This window comes from Nothobranchius furzeri, chromosome 15 (genome assembly GCF_043380555.1).
Source record: "Nothobranchius furzeri strain GRZ-AD chromosome 15, NfurGRZ-RIMD1, whole genome shotgun sequence".
Taxonomy (NCBI): Eukaryota; Metazoa; Chordata; class Actinopteri; order Cyprinodontiformes; family Nothobranchiidae; genus Nothobranchius; species Nothobranchius furzeri.
The window spans coordinates 30,412,756-30,433,710 of record NC_091755.1 but is presented as its reverse complement, the minus strand read 5'-3'; the positions used below and the strand labels follow the sequence as shown (position 1 = coordinate 30,433,710).

The 20,955-nt window shown below is 43.9% G+C and overlaps 2 protein-coding genes across 2 annotated transcripts; both read left to right on the top strand.

Annotated features, from left to right (window-relative positions):
• Positions 1 to 4,072: 4,072 nt before the first annotated feature.
• LOC107373794 (WAP four-disulfide core domain protein 8) lies at positions 4,073 to 7,684 on the top strand. Its single transcript, XM_070544579.1, has 11 exons — positions 4,073 to 4,229; positions 4,326 to 4,460; positions 4,620 to 4,754; positions 4,829 to 4,959; positions 6,328 to 6,361; positions 6,406 to 6,416; positions 6,535 to 6,595; positions 6,833 to 6,877; positions 6,979 to 7,113; positions 7,258 to 7,392; positions 7,467 to 7,684. The coding sequence occupies exons 1-11, from the start codon at positions 4,145 to 4,147 to the stop codon at positions 7,601 to 7,603; spliced, it is 1,044 nt and encodes a 347-aa protein (XP_070400680.1). The 5' UTR covers positions 4,073 to 4,144; the 3' UTR covers positions 7,604 to 7,684.
• A 1,759-nt stretch (positions 7,685 to 9,443) lies between these two features.
• On the top strand, positions 9,444 to 11,351 carry LOC107373791 (WAP four-disulfide core domain protein 3). Its single transcript, XM_015941939.3, has 4 exons — positions 9,444 to 9,599; positions 9,701 to 9,826; positions 9,945 to 10,079; positions 10,169 to 11,351. The coding sequence occupies exons 1-4, from the start codon at positions 9,515 to 9,517 to the stop codon at positions 10,321 to 10,323; spliced, it is 501 nt and encodes a 166-aa protein (XP_015797425.3). The 5' UTR covers positions 9,444 to 9,514; the 3' UTR covers positions 10,324 to 11,351.
• The last annotated feature ends 9,604 nt before the right edge of the window (positions 11,352 to 20,955 follow it).

The window sequence follows — 20,955 nt, the reverse complement described above, 5'->3', positions numbered from 1 at the left end:
TTGTGCCATGCAGATGTAAAGACCCAGAAGCAGATTAAAAAAGGGAAAGAAAGGAATTATAAAGGTTAAGAAAAGGACAAAAGAAGAAAGAAAAGAAAAAGTGTCATGGGTGTGAGGTGGTGAGGGAACAGGTGAACATTTCTAAACGGATCTAGCAGCTATAAATCCTGACATGTTCAAACCCAGTGTCACGATACGAGCCAGGAGGAGGTTAGGACCCAAAATGCAGAACCCAGGACGACACGAGGCAGGAGTGGAGATTAAGTAAAATCCTTTTATTTGAGGATGAACCAAAACAAACAAAAAAAATAAATAAATAAATCCAAAGGGCAGGAAGCCAAAAACCAAAAATTTCCAAATACTGAACTGGAGATCCAAAAAAAACACTAGAGACTCAAGAAACACTGGAAACACTAGAGATCCAAAACAAGACGAGACTGACAGAAAACAATGGACCAACAAACATATAGTGACACAGACAGGGTTATATACACTGGGGAGGATGAGAGGGAGATGAACTGCAGGTGTGTGGGGAGAGAGAGAACAGGTGAACTCAATTACTAATCAGGGAGAGGGCAGTGAGTTGAGGAGGAAGAGAAATAACATGATCCAAGACAGAACCTAAAAACAAGAAGAGCAAAATAACTAACTAACAATCTGGGGAAAGAAACACACTAAAAGCAAAATAACTAACTAATAATCCGGGGAAAGAAACACACCAAAAGAGACTTTTACGTCCCTTGGCTTCGCTAGCACGAAGGATATTAAGGGAGTAAAGAAAATATGTACAGGAATGAAACAAACTAATTTTAAAACTCTTAGAAGGAAGTTTATTAAAACAAGCAGCACTCTGGGCTGAAAAAGAAACAAAAATGTCATCCAAAACTGGGAATAAATAACAAAAGGGATTTCTAACTAATAAAATACATTCTAACAAACTGAAAGCGCAGCGCAAAAGGGCTGGAAATGAAGCTACACAAAATAACACAAAATCAACACCAAAAGGGTGAGCAAAATCTCTCATTAAATGCGGACACACGATCTACTATTAATATAACCAAAAATACCACTCAGGCTGCAAAACAAAGAAATACCACTCAGGTAACGAACTAGAACCACTAAGGTGTCAAAATAATAAATACAACTCAGGTAATGAAACTGGAAGTACCACTCAGGTATAACGTCTTGAACAAGGAGAGAGAGAGAAGAGAGTTAACACCTCCATGCCAACGCCCAGCTGATGTCTCTCCCAGAATACTTCTTCTTCTTAGAGTTTTACGGCGGCCGGTAACCAACTGAAAGGTGCATCACCGCCCCTACTGTTCCGGAGTGTGGATCAGAGTTTACAGTCTATCTTTCAGACCTGAATCTTTAAAGAATCCCCAAAGAAAGCCTATGTTAACGAACAAAGTCCTCAAATTCAGTGCTCCGCCTTCCCTACCCAACCTCTCCATCACCCACAACCTTTGGTCCCCATACAAAGGACAAATAAAAATAACGTGATTAACATCCTCCTCCACCAGACAATGCTCTCATAAACCCGTAGAGTGCCTCCCCATCCACCTAAGCGTGCTATTCAAATAAGTGTGCCCTAAAAGAACCCGATTCAACACCGATTGCACTTTCCTACACTTCCCCACACAGAAACGACCGTTAAGAACATCGTCCACCACCCCATAAAGAAACCTCCCTCTCTTTTCGTCCCTCCACCTCCTCTGCCACTCACCCATTACCCTATCCCACACCATAGCCTTCACCTCTTTCTTCCCCAACTTCACTTCCACCTCCACACTCTCCCTTCTCCTTGCCTCCTTCGCCCTCTCATCCGCTTCCTCACTACCCTGTATACCCACATGCCCTGACACCCACAAACAGATCACTGATCTGTCTTGTTGTTCAATCTGTGAATACTGCCTCAGGATCCTGTCCAAAATATCCGGACGACTTGTATTCCTACTCTCCAAACTCTGCAACACCGATTTAGAATCAGAGCAAATTAATGTATTCTTATGCATATTCCTCCCTACCCATTCCAGTGCTCATAACAATGCCAACATTTCCACTGTATACACGGACAATAACCCTTGCGTCCTGTAACTCTCGCTATAGCCATAACTTGGAACCACAAACGCTCTCCGAGAATATCTCCAAGAGCTCCCTTTTAACAGGGAGGCTCAATAAATCCAACAGCCTGCAGCTGTGCAGGCAGAGTACTGAGGCCCTCTAGTGGCCAGAAAATGACAGTGTCTGTCACAGAGACTAATAGATGAACAGCTGAAACTAAAGGAAAACACTACAGAAAGAGACACTACAGGGGCATGACTAAGGAGGACCACGGGGAGCACAGGACCTGGATGGAAATACTTGGGGGCAGAAGGAAACCTAGAGGGGCTGCAGCTCTGGGAAAACATGAGGAAGACGTAGACAATGACACAAGAGGGCACTAGGATACACAACAGGAGAACCTAGACACGGATGGAGAACACAAGGAGATACATGAGGGAAGGGGCAGACGCAGATCATGAAACCCAGTGAGTGCTGTTAATAATAATAAAGTTGTACCTGATGTTTGTCTAATAAAGCCAGTCTGTTACTCCTCGTTCTTTGTAGATCTTACCGTCAACAAACAGTTTATCTACGGAGACCACCGCCCGCTTCCCATCCTGGATGAACTTCTTACGCAGCGGGAAGAGAACTCGGCGGCGATCCAGAATTTCTTTAGGAAACAGATCATTAACTCTGTAGTCTTTACCTTTAAGCTCCCTCCCGCGGCTTTTAACAAGATCTTTCTGCTTAAAGTGCTCAAATTTAGCCACGATGGGACGAGGTCTTCTGCTGTCTGTTCTCATGGCTCCAAGGCGATGTACCCGATGAAAGGTGATGTTTTTAACCGTTTCCTCAGGTATCTTCATGTGGGTGTGGAGAAAGTTCTTGATGGTTTGCTCGCAATCCTCCGCTTCTCCTCCGGTCTGCTCTGGAAGGCCTGTGAACACCAGGTTGTCTCTCATGCTGTGTGATTGGAGATCCAGAACCGTCTCCTTTAGAACTTTTTTGTCCTGGGAGATCCGATCTAATCTTGCAGTCAAGGAGGAAACCGATTCCCGCAGAGACGTGTTCTCAGCCCGCGAGCTGCTCCACCTGCTCCTGGCTAAACTCCAGAGATGTTCGGAGGTCCTGGAACTCCTTGTGAAGCACCTCTAGTAAGTGGAGTCGCCCCTCAAATCCCAGAAGTTGTTTATCTATGGACATCTAAGACATCCTTTTGGGGAGATGAGGCCTCGGGCGAGTCCTGGGGACGGGTCCTCTTGGTCCCAGGTGTTTCCGTGTCAGCTGCTGCTGCTCTCTTCGGTCCCATGACAAAAACTCAAAAACCTCGTAATGTATATGTGCAAACTTTCTAAATTTTCTCCACTTACCTCCAGGTTGAGTGAGTTATATTTACCAGATTTATAAATTTTTTTGCGTTGTCAGTGAGTAAATTAGGTGAAAATGCATCTTAATTGTTTGTGGAAGTTGATGAACAAGCTGCCATCTGCTTCAAACACCGCCGTGTGTCCGGTGATCGGGCCGTGAGCGCACGTGCATGCTCTCCTCCTTCACAATATTTTACAATTACAATTAAGTTCACAAAGTATTTAAATACATTTAACTGATTTGTCAGGTGTGCCGCAAATGTGCTGTTGCCTTGCAGCAAGCGAGTCTTGGATTCACATCCTGGCCCTCGGGTCTTTCTGAAAAGAGTTTGCATGTTCTCCCTGTGCACGCATAGGTTCCCACCAGGTACTCCGGCTTCCTCCCACAGTCCAAAAATATGATAGTCAGGTTGACTGGTTGCTCCAAATTGTCCTTATGTGTGTGTGGATGTTTTTTGTCCTGTGTGTCTCTATGTTGCCCTGAGATGGATAGGCAGTCTGTCCAGGGAGCAACCCGCATGTTTGCCCAAAGACAGCTTGAGATAGGCACCAGCCCCGCTGCATCCCTGCGTTGAAAAAAATGGATGGATGGACAACTGTTTTGTTTACATAAGTAACTCTACAGACACAAGGACCCAGAATCATCTGGGCTGCTCAGGTTGCAATTTATAAAGCAGGATATTTTTCCAACCCAGATCACAAGAGTTGATCCCTGATAGAGATTAGTTAACATGAGGACACACTGGTCTACATTAGCTGCCCTGATTTTAGGGTTTTGTGTTGTTTTGTCATCTAACTCCATCATGCCTAAACCTGGTGAGTTATTTACACACTTTTGTTTGTGGTTTTTGTTTATTTAACCATGCTGGTAGCCGTCCACTTACATTAATCTGCCCAATCCTCCTCTACCAGGTAACTGTCCCAGAGATGTGCCTTTCATCATGCCACTTCCACCAAGACCACCTTGCAACTTTGACAATGACTGTCCTGAAGATGAAAAATGCTGTTTGTTTAACCGTCAACGTACCTGTGTGTCTCCTGTTCCAAGTAAGAAGCACCTATGCCTCCTCAAATAGCTGTTACAAAACATTTTAGTAAACAGGATCTTTGAGAATATTTACTTTCCTGAACAATATCAGCTTCAAATTTACATAGTTTTCTAACTCAGAGAAATTTCAGCATTTATAGCTTTCTTTTTTCCATCAGCAACACCACGGTGTCCAATCATTCCAGGAGTAATGCCCATTTGTGGTGAAATGTGCTCTTCTGACAGTGATTGTCCATTTGGTGAAAAATGCTGCGACAACGGATGTGGACACGTTTGCTTGTCACATGAACTGGGTAAGATATGAACACATTGATAATTCCACATTCTGCTGCACGGGGTATAACATGATTTAGTGTTTGTGTTTCAGTGAAACCAGGAAGCTGTCCCATTGTTCTGTTTGCCCTCCGTTGTTTTGATCACTGCCGAGGTGACAGCAGCTGTTCCAATGAGCTGAAGTGTTGTCCTACAATCTGTGGCTTTAAATGTGTGGAGCCTATTTTTTGATCTGCACCGGAAAATAAAAGTGTTATACTATAATTATGTGTGTTTACTTTTTTGTAATATTCCTTTAAGTTTAGTTTGGTAAAACAGCTTTTTCAGTGTAACTTTTCCTTTTTAATACAAACAACAACATTCAAATAGCAAATGTCTTAAACTAGATATCATAATCCATAGGTGTCAATCTGAAGTCCTTGGGCCAAATCTGGCCCATTGTTTATTTATATTTGGTCTGTGAGATCATATATTAAATGTATTTTAGAACTGGCCTGCTGGCACATTCGCTACACATACTACAGATCCCATAGTGCTTTTTAGCAATAGCACACCAGTCTAAGTGCCCCCTGCTTTCTGTTTACAGTCATTAGCGTCCATGCGACCAGTTTCGACACCTGCAGCCTTACTCTCCTCAGTCTCAGACAAACTGAAAATATGAAGTCCAGAAGCCAAGATTGTAACTGTTCAGTAATCTGTTTGTGGTTGAAAGAGCACCAACGTACCTCCAGACGAAGTGGATTGAACTCCAGTGTAGTGACATGCTCAAGTCAGAGTATGACTCTTTGGCTGCAGCAGTTTTTATCTTACTGAGCCAACCCTGCGCCGTAGCTGCTCAAACGCTCCATGCTTAGTTGCAAAGATTCTAAATAATCAAAGATTAAAACTTCAAAAATGCTGGACATGAACACATTTTAATAAATAAAAAGATAGAAATGCAGACTTACTAAGTAAAGAATACAACTGATTTCAGAATCAGGTTTGTGGGGTTTTTTTTTTATTTACTTGCTTGTGTGTAATTAGGTTATTCCAAAATGTTTATGCAAAGTAAGTTTGTTTCCAAATGAAACGTTTTACCAGTACATATCTGGAGATGTGCACATTTGCCATCAAATTTAGAATAAATATTGAGTTTGGACTTTGTCCCAGTCTTTCATTTTGACCCAGTGTGAATTTGAGTTAGACCCCCCGTCATACATAATCTCCCATCACAAAGAGAAAGGTAATTTTGTCCTGAACCAGACTCAGTTAGCTTTCACCAATTTGGACAATTCCATAAAAAAAAATTGAGCAAAACTATAATTGAAACCTTTAAGTGCTGAAATAAAAAAAGTACAAATCATGTTTTTGAGATACTAAAATGTTTTCTTCAGATTTAGACAAAAGGTTAAACAGCACAATGTTTCTTTTATCAGCAAGTTTGTGAAGATCAGAAATAGTCTTTCTTAGTTTAGGAGTTCATTTATCATTTTAATATTTTTAATAGAAAAACTGACTTCACAATATTTTACAATTACAATTAAGTTCACAACGTATTTAAATACATTTAACTGATTTGTCAGGTGTGCCAAAAAATGTGCTGTTGCCTTGCAGCAAGGGAGTCTTGGATTCACATCCTGGCCCTCGGGTCTTTCTGAAAAGAGTTTGCATGTTCTCCCTGTGCACGCATAGGTTCCCACCAGGTACTCCGGCTTCCTCCCACAGTCCAAAAATATGATAGTCAGGTTGACTGGTTGCTCCAAATTGTCCTTATGTGTGTGTGGATGTTTTTTGTCCTGTGTGTCTCTATGTTGCCCTGAGATGGATAGGCCGTCTGTCCAGGGTGCAACCCGCATGTTTGCCCAAAGACAGCTGGAGATAGGCACCAGCCCCGCTGCGACCCTGCATTGAAAAGTGGGTTGAAAAAAATGGATGGATGGATAACTGTTTTGTTTACATAAGTAACTCTACAGACACAAGGACCCAGAATCATCTGGGCTGCTCAGGTTGCAATTTATAAAGCAGGATATTTTTCCAACCCAGATCACAAGAGTTGATCCCTGATAGAGATTAGTTAACATGAGGACACACTGGTCTACATTAGCTGCCCTGATTTTAGGGTTTTGTGTTGTTTTGTCATCTAACTCCATTATGCCCAAACCTGGTGAGTTATTTATGCACTTTTGTTTGTGGTTTTTGTTTATTTAACCATGCTGGTAGCCATCCACTTACACTTATATCTATCCAACCCTTCTCTAAAACCAGGCAACTGTCCCAGTGATTCGATTGTCACCATGCAACTGTCACCAAGACCACCTTGCAAATTTGATGGTGACTGTCCTGTAGATGAAAAATGTTGTTTTCTTAACGATCTGTTTACCTGTGTGTCTCCTGTACAAAGTAAGAACCGATTATTCTTCCTCAAATAGCCCTTACAAAACATTTTAGTAAACCAGACCTGTGAGATTATTACCTAGACCGTCTTATGTAGAGTAACACTCTCAGCCTCAAAATCACATTATCAGACAATTTCTTCTCTATCAGAATCGCCACGATGTCCAGTCATTCCTGGAGTGATGTACATATGTGCTGAGCATTGCACTGATGACAGTGATTGTCCACCTGGTGAAAAGTGCTGCTATGATGGATGTGGACACATTTGCTTGTCACAAGAAATGAGTAAGATATGCACATCACTTCACATTCTGCTGTGGGGTACAAAGTGACCAAATGATTTTGTGCTTGTGTTTTAGTGAAACCAGGAAACTGCCCCACTAACTTGTTCGCCCCCCGTTGTGTTGAACACTGCCGAGTTGACAGCAGCTGCCCCAATGAGCTGAAGTGCTGTCCAACACCATGTGGTTTTTCCTGTGTGATGCCTGTTTTTTGATCCGTACCAGACGTACATACTTCTTTTTCCAACATATGGCTGATCAGATTTACTGAATAAAAACAATTTCCTTTTTTTGTTCTTTGCATGTTTCCTTCTTTGTACTTTTCATGTAAGGCCAATGGTGTAAAATGGCTTTTTTATAACATCAGTTTTATGTACATTGTTTGTCCTTTGAGGAAGTTCTTCTCTACTGCTGATTTATCCTTGAGGGGCAGTGTGCCGCTATGTGTACAGCACGTCAGCACCCAGTGAGCATTTGTCAGGATTCAGTATCATTCCCAAGGACACTTCAATATGTGGCCTCCAGGGGCTTGGGATGGAACTGCCAACCCTTTCCCTGAATTCTTGAATTTAAGTAGAAACAGTCTTAGACTGTCTATCCTAATCTCTCCTCACAGAGAACCAGACGTGGTCTTTCATCAACTTACATAGGTCCATAATAAGTGTTTATATCATAACTTTATATGCACTTGTATGAAAATGTATCAAAGGTTTAGTTAAATACCTAAAGTGCTGGGCTGAAGGATACTAAATTAAATCAAGTATTTGAGATGCTGTGATGTTTTCTTTGGATTTAGGCAAAAGGCAAAACAGCTAAAATTTCTATTTATCAGCAAGTTGGTGGGACTTGGGAAAAGTGTTTCTCTGTTTGGGACTCTATTATTAGTTCAATGATTTATCATAAAATTTCTTCAGTATATTTCAATTTCTACTAGGATCAAATACTAATATATATATATGAACTAGTCATAGAGTCCCAAACGGAGACACACCTTTCCCAAGTCCCACCATATATATATATATATATATATATATATATATATATATATATATATATATATATATATATATATATATATATATATATATATTGCATGCTATACATTGATTTGGATACATTTATTGTATTCATTAAAATATAATCCACAGTTCTAATATAACACACACAAACAAAACAGACAAATATGGTCATAGACTTCAGGAGGAAGTCCCCCCCCCCCCCCCAAAAAAAATAGAAAAAGAAAAGAAAAGAAAAAGAAAATGTTGAGCACCCAGGGAAAAGACATTGAGATGGTGGACTCTTAGAAGTACCTCAACAATAAACCGTACTGGGCCACAAATACAAACGCCCTGTGTAAGAAGGACCAGCGTCAACCCTACCTGTTAAAGATATTGAGGTTTTTCAGTGTATGCAGGGCCCTGTCAAGGACATTTAATAATACGGTGGTAGCATCCAACATTTTCTATGCAGTGGCCTGCTGGGGCAGCGGATGCACGGACAGGGACAGGAGCAGGATTGACAAACTGTTGTGGAGGTCTGTGGTGATGGGAGAGAGGAGGATGTTAGCTAAGCTGACCCACACCTCCCTCTGCACGAGTCGGTGGGTGTGCTAAGTAGCTCCTTCAGTCATACTGGTACAACCCCGCTGCAAGGGTATATTTATTATTACTTGCACATTGTTTCACATCCCTCTATCCATAGTCCTTACTGTGTGTACATAGGAACTATTGTTGTATATAGTGAATTGTCTTGTTTTATTTTGTATTCTTGTTTAGTCTTGTACTTTTTTTGCGATCTGTCCTGAGATGTGGTAATACACAAATGTCCTCGGTGTGGGATCAATAAAGTCTTATCTTGTCTTCAATATTTTGAAATACTAGAAGAAACTCACATGTATGCTTCTAATTTAATGTTTTTGTTACCTTTTTCTTTTTTTATTAGTAAAAAAAAACATTTTTAAAAGCTGAAGTCAAGTTTGAATGAGTGCACCAGTGACTTGTTTACATAAGCAACCCTACCGACACAAGGACCCAGAATTCCCTGGGCTGCTCTGGTTAAAGTTTATAAACCAGGATGTTTTTCCAAATAGGACACCAGGAGCAGATTCCTGATTGAGATAAGTCAACATGAGGACTCACTGGTCCACGGTAGCTGGCCTGATTTTAGGGTTTTGTGTCTTTTTGTCCTCCAACTCAATCATGCCAAAACGTGGTAAGTTTTCTCAAATGTGTTGAGATTTTTTTCGGGTTATTTTCCTAAGATGTTGACCTGATTCTTTCATTAACGTTTATTACACCTCTGTCTTAAACCAGGTAACTGTCCAAGAGTCTTTAATCCCATCGTGCCAGGAAAAGCATGTAGATTTGACAGAGACTGTGAATGTGATGATAAATGTTGCGTGTACAGCTACGGAGCTGTCTGTGCCCCCCCAGTTTCAAGTGAGAACCACTACATACCTAAATAAGATGTTACTTTTTTCTTTAGAAACAATTAGTCCGCATTTTAGTGTTCAGTTTTATAAAGTGTGAACTTTCTTTGTCTTCTCTTTCCTCTCAGCTACACTAGGGTGTCCGATCAACGTAAATCAAATGCCGATTTGTGATCAGGACTGTTATTCTGACAGTGACTGCCGATTTGGTGAAAAGTGCTGCGCTACTTGGTGTGGACACTTGTGCATGTCTTCAAAACCAAGTGAGACACGATTAAAGTAGTAAAATGTTTCAGTTAGTCCTCCCACACAGCTGTAGGTTAGAAACTGACCGAATGCTTTTGTGTTTCAGTAAAGCCAGGAGAATGTCCCGATTATGTGTGGCGCACCCGCTGTTTTGATCACTGCAAACATGATAACGACTGTAGCAATGAGCTGAAGTGCTGTCCGTCAAATTGTGGCCTTTCCTGTGCAAGTCCCACTGTCCAATCAGTCCCCAACTCTTAGTCTTAATCTGGACAAGAATACAAGCATATTGAACAAAATCTCAACATCATGAATGTGAGTGCATGTTTATTTGATGATCTCTTTCTTTTAGGGCTAGTTTATTCGTACTGAGTTCTGTCACCTTTAAAATGGATGAGATGTCATTGTTAGATGTTACTTTAGAGATCACCATTATATTCAACACATTGCCTTTTTCATCACTTATGTGCGAAAAGGGGATTTTCCCTTTTCTGACTGCAGATCCCAATGCAGCGTGAAACTGACGCGATGGGATGTCTGCTGATGCGGCACCAAACCAGCTCATTTAACTGCACCTAAACCTTAACGTTTTGCTATTTATAACCTTCCCCTCACCCTCATCCTAACGTTAACCCTCTTGCTACCTAAAACATTACTCTCCATGCATTCTGACTGTGAATTTTCGTATTTGCCGCCCAAGGGGAACGTTAGAACATACCATCTGGCGAGGGGGGTGTTACAAATACCCTCTACTTTTAACGTCCACCTTGGTAGTTGAAACCTCCTCTCGCGTTGCCTCGGTCCAAACACGACCAATGATGAGGCGGCTCCCGCCGTTCACTTCATAGAGCCGGCTTTTAGAGCGACCGACACATAACTAATGTGTTAGCTAGCAAGATGGTTAAGGTTAGGATAGGGGTGAGGGGAAGGTTAAATAACAAGAGGATAAGGTTAGGGTGAGGTACAATGAGCTTGTTTGGTGCCCTGGCTGCGGACATCCCATCGTGTCAGTTTTACGCTGCATTGGGATCTGCAGTCAGAAAAGGGAAAAACCCCTTTTCGCACTTAAGTGACGAAAAAGGGCACTTTTGGCGTCAGGGGTCTGATGCGGAGGGTGGCTGACCAATATTTTGTTTTTGACGCGCTGGGAGTGAGAATGTGTTGTTATATTATGTCTAGAGTAGCACTGATCTATGAGATCATGGATTGATTTATGTCCCATAATAGTTTTTTTTATGAAAAGTGTAACATTTGTTGTTTATTATTACCAATAAAATAATTGAAAATTTTCTAAGATGTCTTGATTGAGGAACTTTTTAACAATCCTGATTGCTGACAGGAAAGATGAATGTGTTGGTTCTTATTACAAAATTTTTATTTATTATCAGTTACTTTTTTCTTGAGCTTCTTGTGTTATTTTTATTTGATGTTCTGCCAATCCTTTAAAATCTACTGAGATTTCAAGCATTAACAAAAAGCAACAATACTGATATTCATGTATAAGCAGACAAACAACAATATATTTAGCAAATGAAACATTTTTGGTTTAAAACAGACATTTTGAACAGTTTTTTTATATAACGTCATCACTTAACAGTACTAGATTAGATATCAGTTTGAAAAGCAACAGTGTCCTAATTTAAAGGGGCATTATGGAAGTTTGACAGCCAAAACATGTATAGAAATAATAAATTTCTTCTTCATACATTCTCCTGCAATGCCCTGGTCCTGTAGAATGAGCCCTGGCATTTTTACTGTGATTGTCCGTTTTTCTGTAAAATCACAGAAAAAGAGAGCTGCTTGGGTCGAGCAGGCTGCTTCATGCGCATTCACGCTCAGTCATAGCCCGTACTATTTGCTATCCGTAGATTTAGCAGCAGAGAGAGAGGTTGTGCCAACTCAGCGAGTTTGTAGCTGTTCCTAACGCCTAGTGATGAACCTAGCTACATTTCTGCGGACCCTTAGCTACATTCTGTAGAACTTTCTTCTAGATATTTCCTGCAAATTAGCAAAAAAATAGCCATTTTCGCTTCGAACCGTTCTTTGGTTTGACATTGTTTCAGGTGTCATCAAGGATATAAAAGTCACAAATACTGTGAATGTTACTAGAGTGCAGCTCACCTTGTAAGATGCCTGACTCCCATGCAGAAGACCTGGGTTCAATACTGGGTGTGAACATAGTTCATTTAGAGTTTCTTTTTAAAGTATATTTTTTTATAGTAAGATGCCCAAATTTTTATTTGAGACTCGCCGAATGGCATTGAATTCACAGATAAAAAAGATGTGGGTCAACTTTCATTTTGGAACAATTTTTCAAGCAAGGGAAGGGAATGATCTGAGCATGCAGGAGGACTGACCCATCTTAAACCTTTGTCGGCTGTGCTGAAGAGAAAGGTACAGAACCAAATTATTTAATTAATTAGCTGTGCGTTCTCCTGTCCTCTGTCCTCCAGGCCACACACACACACACACACACACACACACACACACACACACACACACACACACACACACACACACACACACACACATACACACACACACACACACACGGGACTGTCTCAGCTGTTATTTTCGTTAAGGAGTGTGCGCGTACAGCATGCGTGCCTCGTGCACTAGTCTACTATTGAAGCTGCCGTTACGCTTTTGGCCTGAGGGGGCAATCGCGAGCATAAAAATTCAAAAGTCCGTTTAAGGTCCCTTTAGGTTACAGAATTAAGTCCCTTTAAGGTTACAGAATTAAGATCTGGGGTTTCATTTATAAATCATTGCATAGAATCCTTACAAAAACCGTACTTAAGCTCAGCAAAAATAAATTTACTTACGCCAAGTAGATTTGTGATCTAGCAAACATGGAGTACGCACAGTTGCACGCAATCGCCGCTTCATAAATCGGAGACTAAGGAGAATGTTTCTCAGCTGCATTTTAAGCCTGAGTCATGCTTCTCCGTCTGCGTCAGTGCGGAGACACGCAACGCCATTATCCATCCTTGCGTTGGGCCCCGGCAGGCACGGAAGTATGTGCGGAGTTGAGCCCACTTTTTAAAACATCCGTTCGTCGAGACGGAGAACGCAAGCTTGTGACTGGCCAGGATGCCGCTGTTGTCTACACCGCTGCCATTGCGCCCTCAAAAACATAAAGAGAGTCAAGAATAACTAGCGGCAGACACGGAGAAGCTTGAAGAATACCTCGTGAAAAAACTCTAAAATATGAATGTTTAATTCCCCCGTGACTGGAGGAGTAAAAAGATACACAGCAAACGTTTTATTTGTTGATGGAAATGACAGGAAATGTGGGTTTAGAGGTGGAGAGCCCAGGAAGAGGTGGAGGAGAATGAGAGACAAATTTGTCAGTGTCAAAAAGTTTCTTATATACAAAAAACACAATATAAACACACTATCTTGGACCGGGTACATGACAGGATACCACAGAACAGCGTTACGCCCTCTGTTGTCCTGCCGGGGAATTGCTTTGCAACACTCCCCAGGAGACGGAGAAGTATGAGAGCAAAACGCTTCCGTCAATCCGCGCGTGTCTGTCCCTTGCGGTGCTGACAGAGAAGCACGAATCAGGCATTAGTCACATCCCGCCCTCACCCACACCCACGTTCTGCCATAAATAGTCAATACAAAGTGCCTTGTGGATCTCATGCATATACATAAGCCGGCTGTTGCAGCGCTCCGCCAATGACAATGGCTACAGTAGATCAAGGCAGATCAAGGAAACGCAATTTCACAGAAGCAGAAATCTAGGTACTTGTGGGTGAGGTGGAGAAATGAAAGGAAGTGCTTTTCCAAGCAAATAAGAGAAAATCCACGGAGTGGCACACCGTTGCTGAGGCCGTCAATGTTGTGAATTCTTCAGAGAGATCTGTGGCAGATATTTAAAAAATGGTCCAATCGGGATTTGATCCCAAAACTCCCAGGTGAAAGTCACACACACTAACCAGCAGTGGCGGCTGGTGAAAAATATTTTTAGTGGGGCTGTGCTATTTTTTTTTTAAACAAACTTGTGCTTTCTGAGCTTTGTGCACAACTTCACTATTTCCTGAATTAAGCACAGCTCTTTTATTTCCTGTCTTACATCATTGGACAAATTGATTAATCCAGGTGTGTCTGACTATTGGCACGCTGCCTTGCAGACCAAGGTTGAAAAATACTGCATTAAATTGCACATAAAATAACACTACCATAAATGGTAAATAGGCAATGCAAGAGGCAAGTAACAAAAACATTTTGTTTAATTTCAACATTTGAGTGAACACCAAAAATTACGAGCAGGTCACTGTTACAGTAATGGTAGTAAACACTACTTAGACAAAATGCCAGAAATTTACACTGTTAAATATTTCTGGAGTGTTGTGCCAAGGTCAACTTTATACAAAGATCAAGTGGATGCATTTGTGTGTGTGTGATACCTCATTTGTACAGAAATTTTGCCCTTCTGTCCTTCTGAGTGGCAAAGCTCTCGATGAGCTTTTTATTGAAGTCAGGAATGTTTGTGACAAGCTTTTTTTTTCCATGGAGAGCATGGCAAGAGCATTCAGCCCATCCAATGTCATGGTGTTTCTCAAGGAAAGTCTTAATCCTCTTTAAAGTAGAAAAGCACCTTTCTGATTCGGCTGTGGTCATGGGTGTGGTGACAAGAATCTTCTTTTGCATGGCTCAGGATGGTGTGAAAAACCTGTCATATGATAAATAAAAAACAACAGATAAGTACATAGGAAACACTTTCATAGGAAATAATGTCATCAGTATCCTCTTACAAATGTCATATTTCCCAGTTTTTGGGACAATAAAACATTTCTGATTCTCAATCAGATGTTTTTACATTTGAGGTAAAAACATCTAATTGAGAATCAGAAATGTTTTATTGTCCCAAAAGCTGGGAAATTTGTTTGCTGCAGCAGAAGTGTAACAAGTAAAATGGAATCAGATTGATGTATGTACAAATTTACATGAAATACACATTTACGTGATTAAATTTGTATAATAAGTATGTGTGTTGAAATTAGTTTTTACAGTTATTGCACATTAAACATGTTATTAAACAAATGTCCCGGTTTGTGGGACAACCAAGGATTTCGGATTCTGATTGTCTTGTTCACAGAAATGTAATGTACAGCTTACCTCTGCACCCAGCTGCTGCTGTTCTCCCTGCATGGCAACGTTAGCTCTGCTGCCTAGCATGGCTAGCTTCACCGTGTTGTTGTCCATGTGTGCCCGGGATGACTCGTGTTTCTTCACCTTCTCAGAAAACTGTTTCATGTCTGTAACTCCTGACTCATCCATGCCTTATCTGTCCCAGCCGTTTTGAATAACAAACACGGAAAGCAAAATAACGCATTAGCGTGATTTCATCCAGCTAGCCACTGCTTCCTGGTGTACCAATTTTGGGAGAAGCCTCGTGTGTACAGTTTACCTCTCTCCTTCTCCTGCTGGCTTATCTTTACGTCGGGCTGATCTGGTCCAAGCTCTTTGACATTAAGTTTTTCCACCATAGTTCTCCTCTCGAACGGATACTGGAGAAGGGACTGAACTCAACTGATTTCAGTGGCTGCTGAGATCCGGTATCCATACTGGTTGTAGTCACTGGCGGCGTCCATGTTACATCTGCGTCACGACCAAAAACGACTCTGCCGAGTTCTACCGAACACCAACGAAACCTTTGGCGGTAGCTCCATCGCCCATCATGCTTCTGAAACGTTCTGAAACAACGTCGACGCTGATTGGATACATTCCCATTCCTACCCTTTGATATTCTTGTCAGCAATTGGACAGCTGGTCTCGTCCTGTTTGGGTGATTGAAAAACAGCACACAGCCTCCACCGCTCGGCAGAGACCGGCAGAGATCGGCAGAGACCGGCAGAGACCAATATAGATATATATATATATATATATATATGATTTATTTTTGTTACAAAACACACAATTAACTTAGAATATGTGATTATTGTTAATTTTATTTATTTATTTTTTTAAATAAAAATTAAAAACACGAAAAAACTGGGAGGGCGGCGCCCTATCGCCCTCTACTGGCCAGCCGCCACTGCTAACCAGTCCGCCAAACGGGGATCTACCCTGTTCTACTAGCCAGGGCGCATCATCAATCAGGTAACAATGACAGGACACACACACTGTCACAGACGCATGACATTCTGTCTAAATTTGTCCCCCTGCTGATATTCTGCATTCCGTATTCTGCGCTTCAGGCTGTGGTCAAGATACTCAATACTTTGGCTGCTGTCATTGGGTAAATAACAAACACTTTTTCTAAGTCTTCACAAGGTTGTCACACACTGTTGGTGGTATTTTGGCCCATTCCTGCATGCGTATCTCCTCTGTGTTTTGTGCATGTCAGGATTTGATGTGGAAGGATGTTTTAGGACCCAAAAATGCAGAAAACCAGATGAACGAGGCAGGAGGTGGATGATGAAAATAAAATCCTTTATTAGGAGTAGTCCAAGAAGCAGGGAGCCCAAACCAAAAAATCCAAAAATCTAAACTGAGTAATCAAAAACTTCAGAGAACTAGAAACACTGGAAAACACTGGAATCACTAGAAGCTAGGAACAGGAACGAGACGAGGCTGACAAGAACAACAAGCAAACATTAATGGACCTACCAGAACACAGAGACTTACAGGGCTTAAATACACTGGGAGAAGCAATCAGGGAAACAGGAAGCAGGTGTGTGGGGTGAGCTGCTGGAGGGAAGGCAGGTGACACTAATCAACTCAATGGGGAAAACAGAAACAGAGGATGGCAAATACCTTAACACAAAACTAAACAACAATTTCCTAAAGACAGAGGGAAGGACTAACACAAACTAGCTGGAGGAGGACATGGTACATACACACACACTGAGCTGGGGACAACGAGGCTGGAGCTGACCTGGGAGGAAACAGTAAAAGATAACATCAGACACAAGACTGACACACAAACTGACACACAGAAACTGACACAGAAAAAGGACACAAGAGGGCGCCAAAGGGCTACAACATAAGACACATAACAGGGATGCAGACAGGGACACATGAGGGCGCTAAGAGAGCACAAGGGGAGCTGGGGGAACAAAGGGACACAAGAGGGAATCTAGAGAGGGATGGAGGACACCAGGAGGAACATAAAGGAAGGGGGCTGACGCAGACCATGACAGTACCCCCCCCCCTCAAAGGGCGGATCCCAGACGCCCACAGGAACCAGGAGCAGGGCGGGAGGAGGGGGACCCGGAGGGAGGGCCCAGAGGAACTGAGGGACCACAGGAGAGGCGGCAGGGATCAGCAGAGTGAGGAGGCCTGCCCCTGCGGCAGATGAGGAGGCAACGGGCCCTGGGAGGCTGGCGCCTGGGGCAGATGAGGAGACGAGGATGGACCCTTGGGGGTCGGCGCCTGGGGCAGATGAGGAGACGAGGATGGACCCTTGGGGGTCGGCGCCTGGGGCAGATGAGGAGACGAGGATGGACCCTTGGGGGCCTGCGCCTGGGGCAGATGAGGAGGTGACGACAGTCCCTTGGAGGGCGGCGCCTGCAGTAGAGGCGCCCTGCAGGCTGGGCTGGGGACACAGGCTGGACCGGTGCGACCTTCAGAATCACCACTGGAACTAGAGACAGAAGAGACATCAGACCAGAGGCGACGTCGTCAGACGAGCCGACATCAGGGGAGGCGACGTCGTCAGGCGAGCCGACATCAGGGGAGGCGGCGTCGTCAGGCGAGCCGACATCAGGGGAGGCGGCGTCGTCAGGCGAGCCGACATCAGGGGAGGCGGCGTCGTCAGGCGAGCCGACATCAGGGGAGGCGGCGTCGTCAGGCGAGCCGACATCACGGGAGCCGACGTCAGGAGAGCCGACGTCAGGCGAGCCGACGTCAGGAGAGCCGACGTCAGGAGAGCCGACGTCAGGAGAGCCGACGTCAGGGGAGCCGACGTCAGGGGAGGCGACGTCATCAGGGGAGGCGACGTCATCAGGGGAGGCGACGTCATCAGGGGAGGCGACGTCATCAGGGGAGGCGACGTCATCAGGGGCGATGACTTTGGACATGTCGTCATCAGAGGCGACGACTTTGGACATGTCGTCATCAGAGGCGACGACTTTGGACATGTCGTCATCAGAGGCGACGACTTCGGAACAGGAAGGGGCGTCGACTTCGGAACAGGAAGGGGCGTCGACTTCGGAACAGGAAGGGGCGTCGACTTCGGAACAGGAAGGGGCGTCGACTTCGGAACAGGAAGGGGCGTCGACTTCGGAACAGGAAGGGCCGTTGACCACCATCGACTTCGGGTCCAGATGGATGGGCTGGACCAGAGCCTCTTGGACAGGCTGGGCCGGGACCGGGACCTCTTGGACCTCATCAGTCAAAGCAGGACGCGATGCGACCCTCGGGACCACCGCTGGAGCAGGACGCGATGCGACCCTCGGGACCACCGCTGGAGCAGGACGCGATGCGACCCTCGGGACCACCGCTGGAGCAGGACGCGATGCGACCCTCGGGACCACCGCCGGAGCAGGAGGCGATGCAACCCTCGGGACCACCGCCGGAGCAGGACGCGATGCGTCCACCGGGACCACCGCCGGAGCAGGAGGCGATGCATCCACCGGGACCACCGCCGGAGCAGGAGGCGATGCATCCACCGGGACCACCGCCGAAGCAGGAGGCGATGCATCCACCGGGACCACCGCTGGAGCAGGACGGTTGCGGCGTCGTCGGCGTGGTTTTTTTTGGCTCAGCTGAGGTATGGAGAGGACACTGGCAGGAACTGAGGAGGAATGACAGCCCACCGGAGAGTAAGTGGTGGCGCTGTCAGGACCTGGTGAGGGTGTGGTGGTGTAACCCATCTGAGATGCTGAGGTGGCATGAGCGACTAGTGGAGGAGGATCTCGGCCAAAAGTGCGGAGGAGCAATGCAGCAAAGTCCCAAAACGACACCGCTCTAAGATTCTCTACAGGTGCTGGCCAGTAAATTAGAATATCATCAAAAGGTTGAAAATATTTCAGTAATTCCATTCAAAACGTGAAACTTGTACATTATATTCATGCAATGCACACAGACCAATGTATTTCCAATGTTCATTACATTTAAATTTGATATTTATAGGTGACAACCAATGAAAACATCAAATCTGGTATCTCAGAAAATTAGAATATTCTAAAGGCCAATGAAAAAATGTTTGTTTCTCTAATGTTGGCCAACTGAAAAGAATGAACATGAAAAGAATGTGCATGTATAGCACTCAATACTTAGTCGGGGCTCCTTTTGCCTCAATAACTGCAGTAATGCGGCGTGGCATGGACTCGATCAGTCTGTGGCACTGCTCAGGTGTTATGAGAGCCCAGGTTGCTCTGATAGTCGTCTTCAGCTCCTCTGCATTGTTGGGTCTAGCGTATTGCATCCTCCGCTTCACAATACCCCATAGATTTTCTATGGGGTTAAGGTCAGGCGAGTTTGCTGGCCAATCAAGGACAGGGATACCATGGTCCTTGAACCAGGTGCTGGTGGTTTTGGCACTGTGTGCAGGTGCCAAGTCCTGTTGAAAGGTGAAGTCTGCATCCCCATAAAGTTGGTCAGCAGCAGGAAGCATGAAGTGCTCTAAAACTTCCTGGTAGACGGCTGCATTGACCCTGGACCTCAGGAAACAGAGTGGGCCAACACCGGCAGATGACATGGCACTCCACACCATCACTGACGGTGGAAACTTTACACTGGACCTCATGCAACGTGGATTCTGTGCTTCTCCGCTCTTCCTCCAGACTCTGGGTCCTTGATTTCCAAAGGAAATGCAGAACTTGCTTTCATCAGAAAACATAACTTTGGACCACTCAGCATCAGTCCAGTCCTTTTTGTCCTTGGCCCAGGCGAGACGCTTCTTGCGCTGTTTCTTGTTCAAGAGTGGCTTGACACACGGAATGCGACACCTGAATCCCATGTCTTTCATGAGTCTCCTCGTGGTGGTTCTTGAAGCGCTGACTCCAGCTGCAGTCCACTCTTTGTGGATCTCCCCCACATTTTTGAATGGGTTTGTCGTCACAATTCTCTGCAGGGTGCGGTTATCCCTAGAGCTTGTATACTTTTTTCTACCACATTTTTTCCGTCCCTTCGCCTGTCTGTTAATGTGCTTGGACACAGAGCTCTGCGAACAGCCAGCTTCTTTAGCAATCACCTTTTGTGTCTTGCCCTCCTTGTGCAAGGTGTCAATGATTGTCTTTTGGACAGCTGTTAAGTCAGAAGTCTTCCCCATGATTGTGGTGCCTTCAAAACAAGACTGAGGGACCTTTTAAAGGCCTTTGCAGGTGTTTTGAGTAAATCAGCTGATTAGAGTGGCAGCAGGTGTCTTCTATATTCAGCCTTTTCAGAATATTCTAATTTTTTGAGATACCAAATTTGGAGTTTTCATTAGTTGTCACTTATGAATATCTAATTTAAATGTAATGAACATTGGAAATACATTGGTCTGTGTGCATTGCATGAATATAATGTACAAGTTTCACGTTTTGAATGGAATTACTGAAATATTTTCAACCTTTTGATGATATTCTAATTTACTGGCCAGCACCTGTATGTCAAAGTGGTCAGCAACCCACTGCAAGGCCTTACCCCTCAACCAAAGCACCATATACGACACCTTGTCGAACTCTGAGGATTTCAAGTCCAAACAACGGGCACAGTTCCGAATGAACTCCACACAAAGGTCTGGATCACCATCGTAATAGATCTCCTGTGTACCTGGAGTTCCCGCTGGGTCCTGTGTGGGTCGGTCCATTCTGTCAGGATTTGATGTGGTAGGATGTTTTAGGACCCAAAAATGCAGAAAACCAGATGAACGAGGCAGGAGGTGGATGATGAAAATAAAATCCTTCATTAGGAGTAGTCCAAGAAGCAGGGAGCCCAAACCAAAAAATC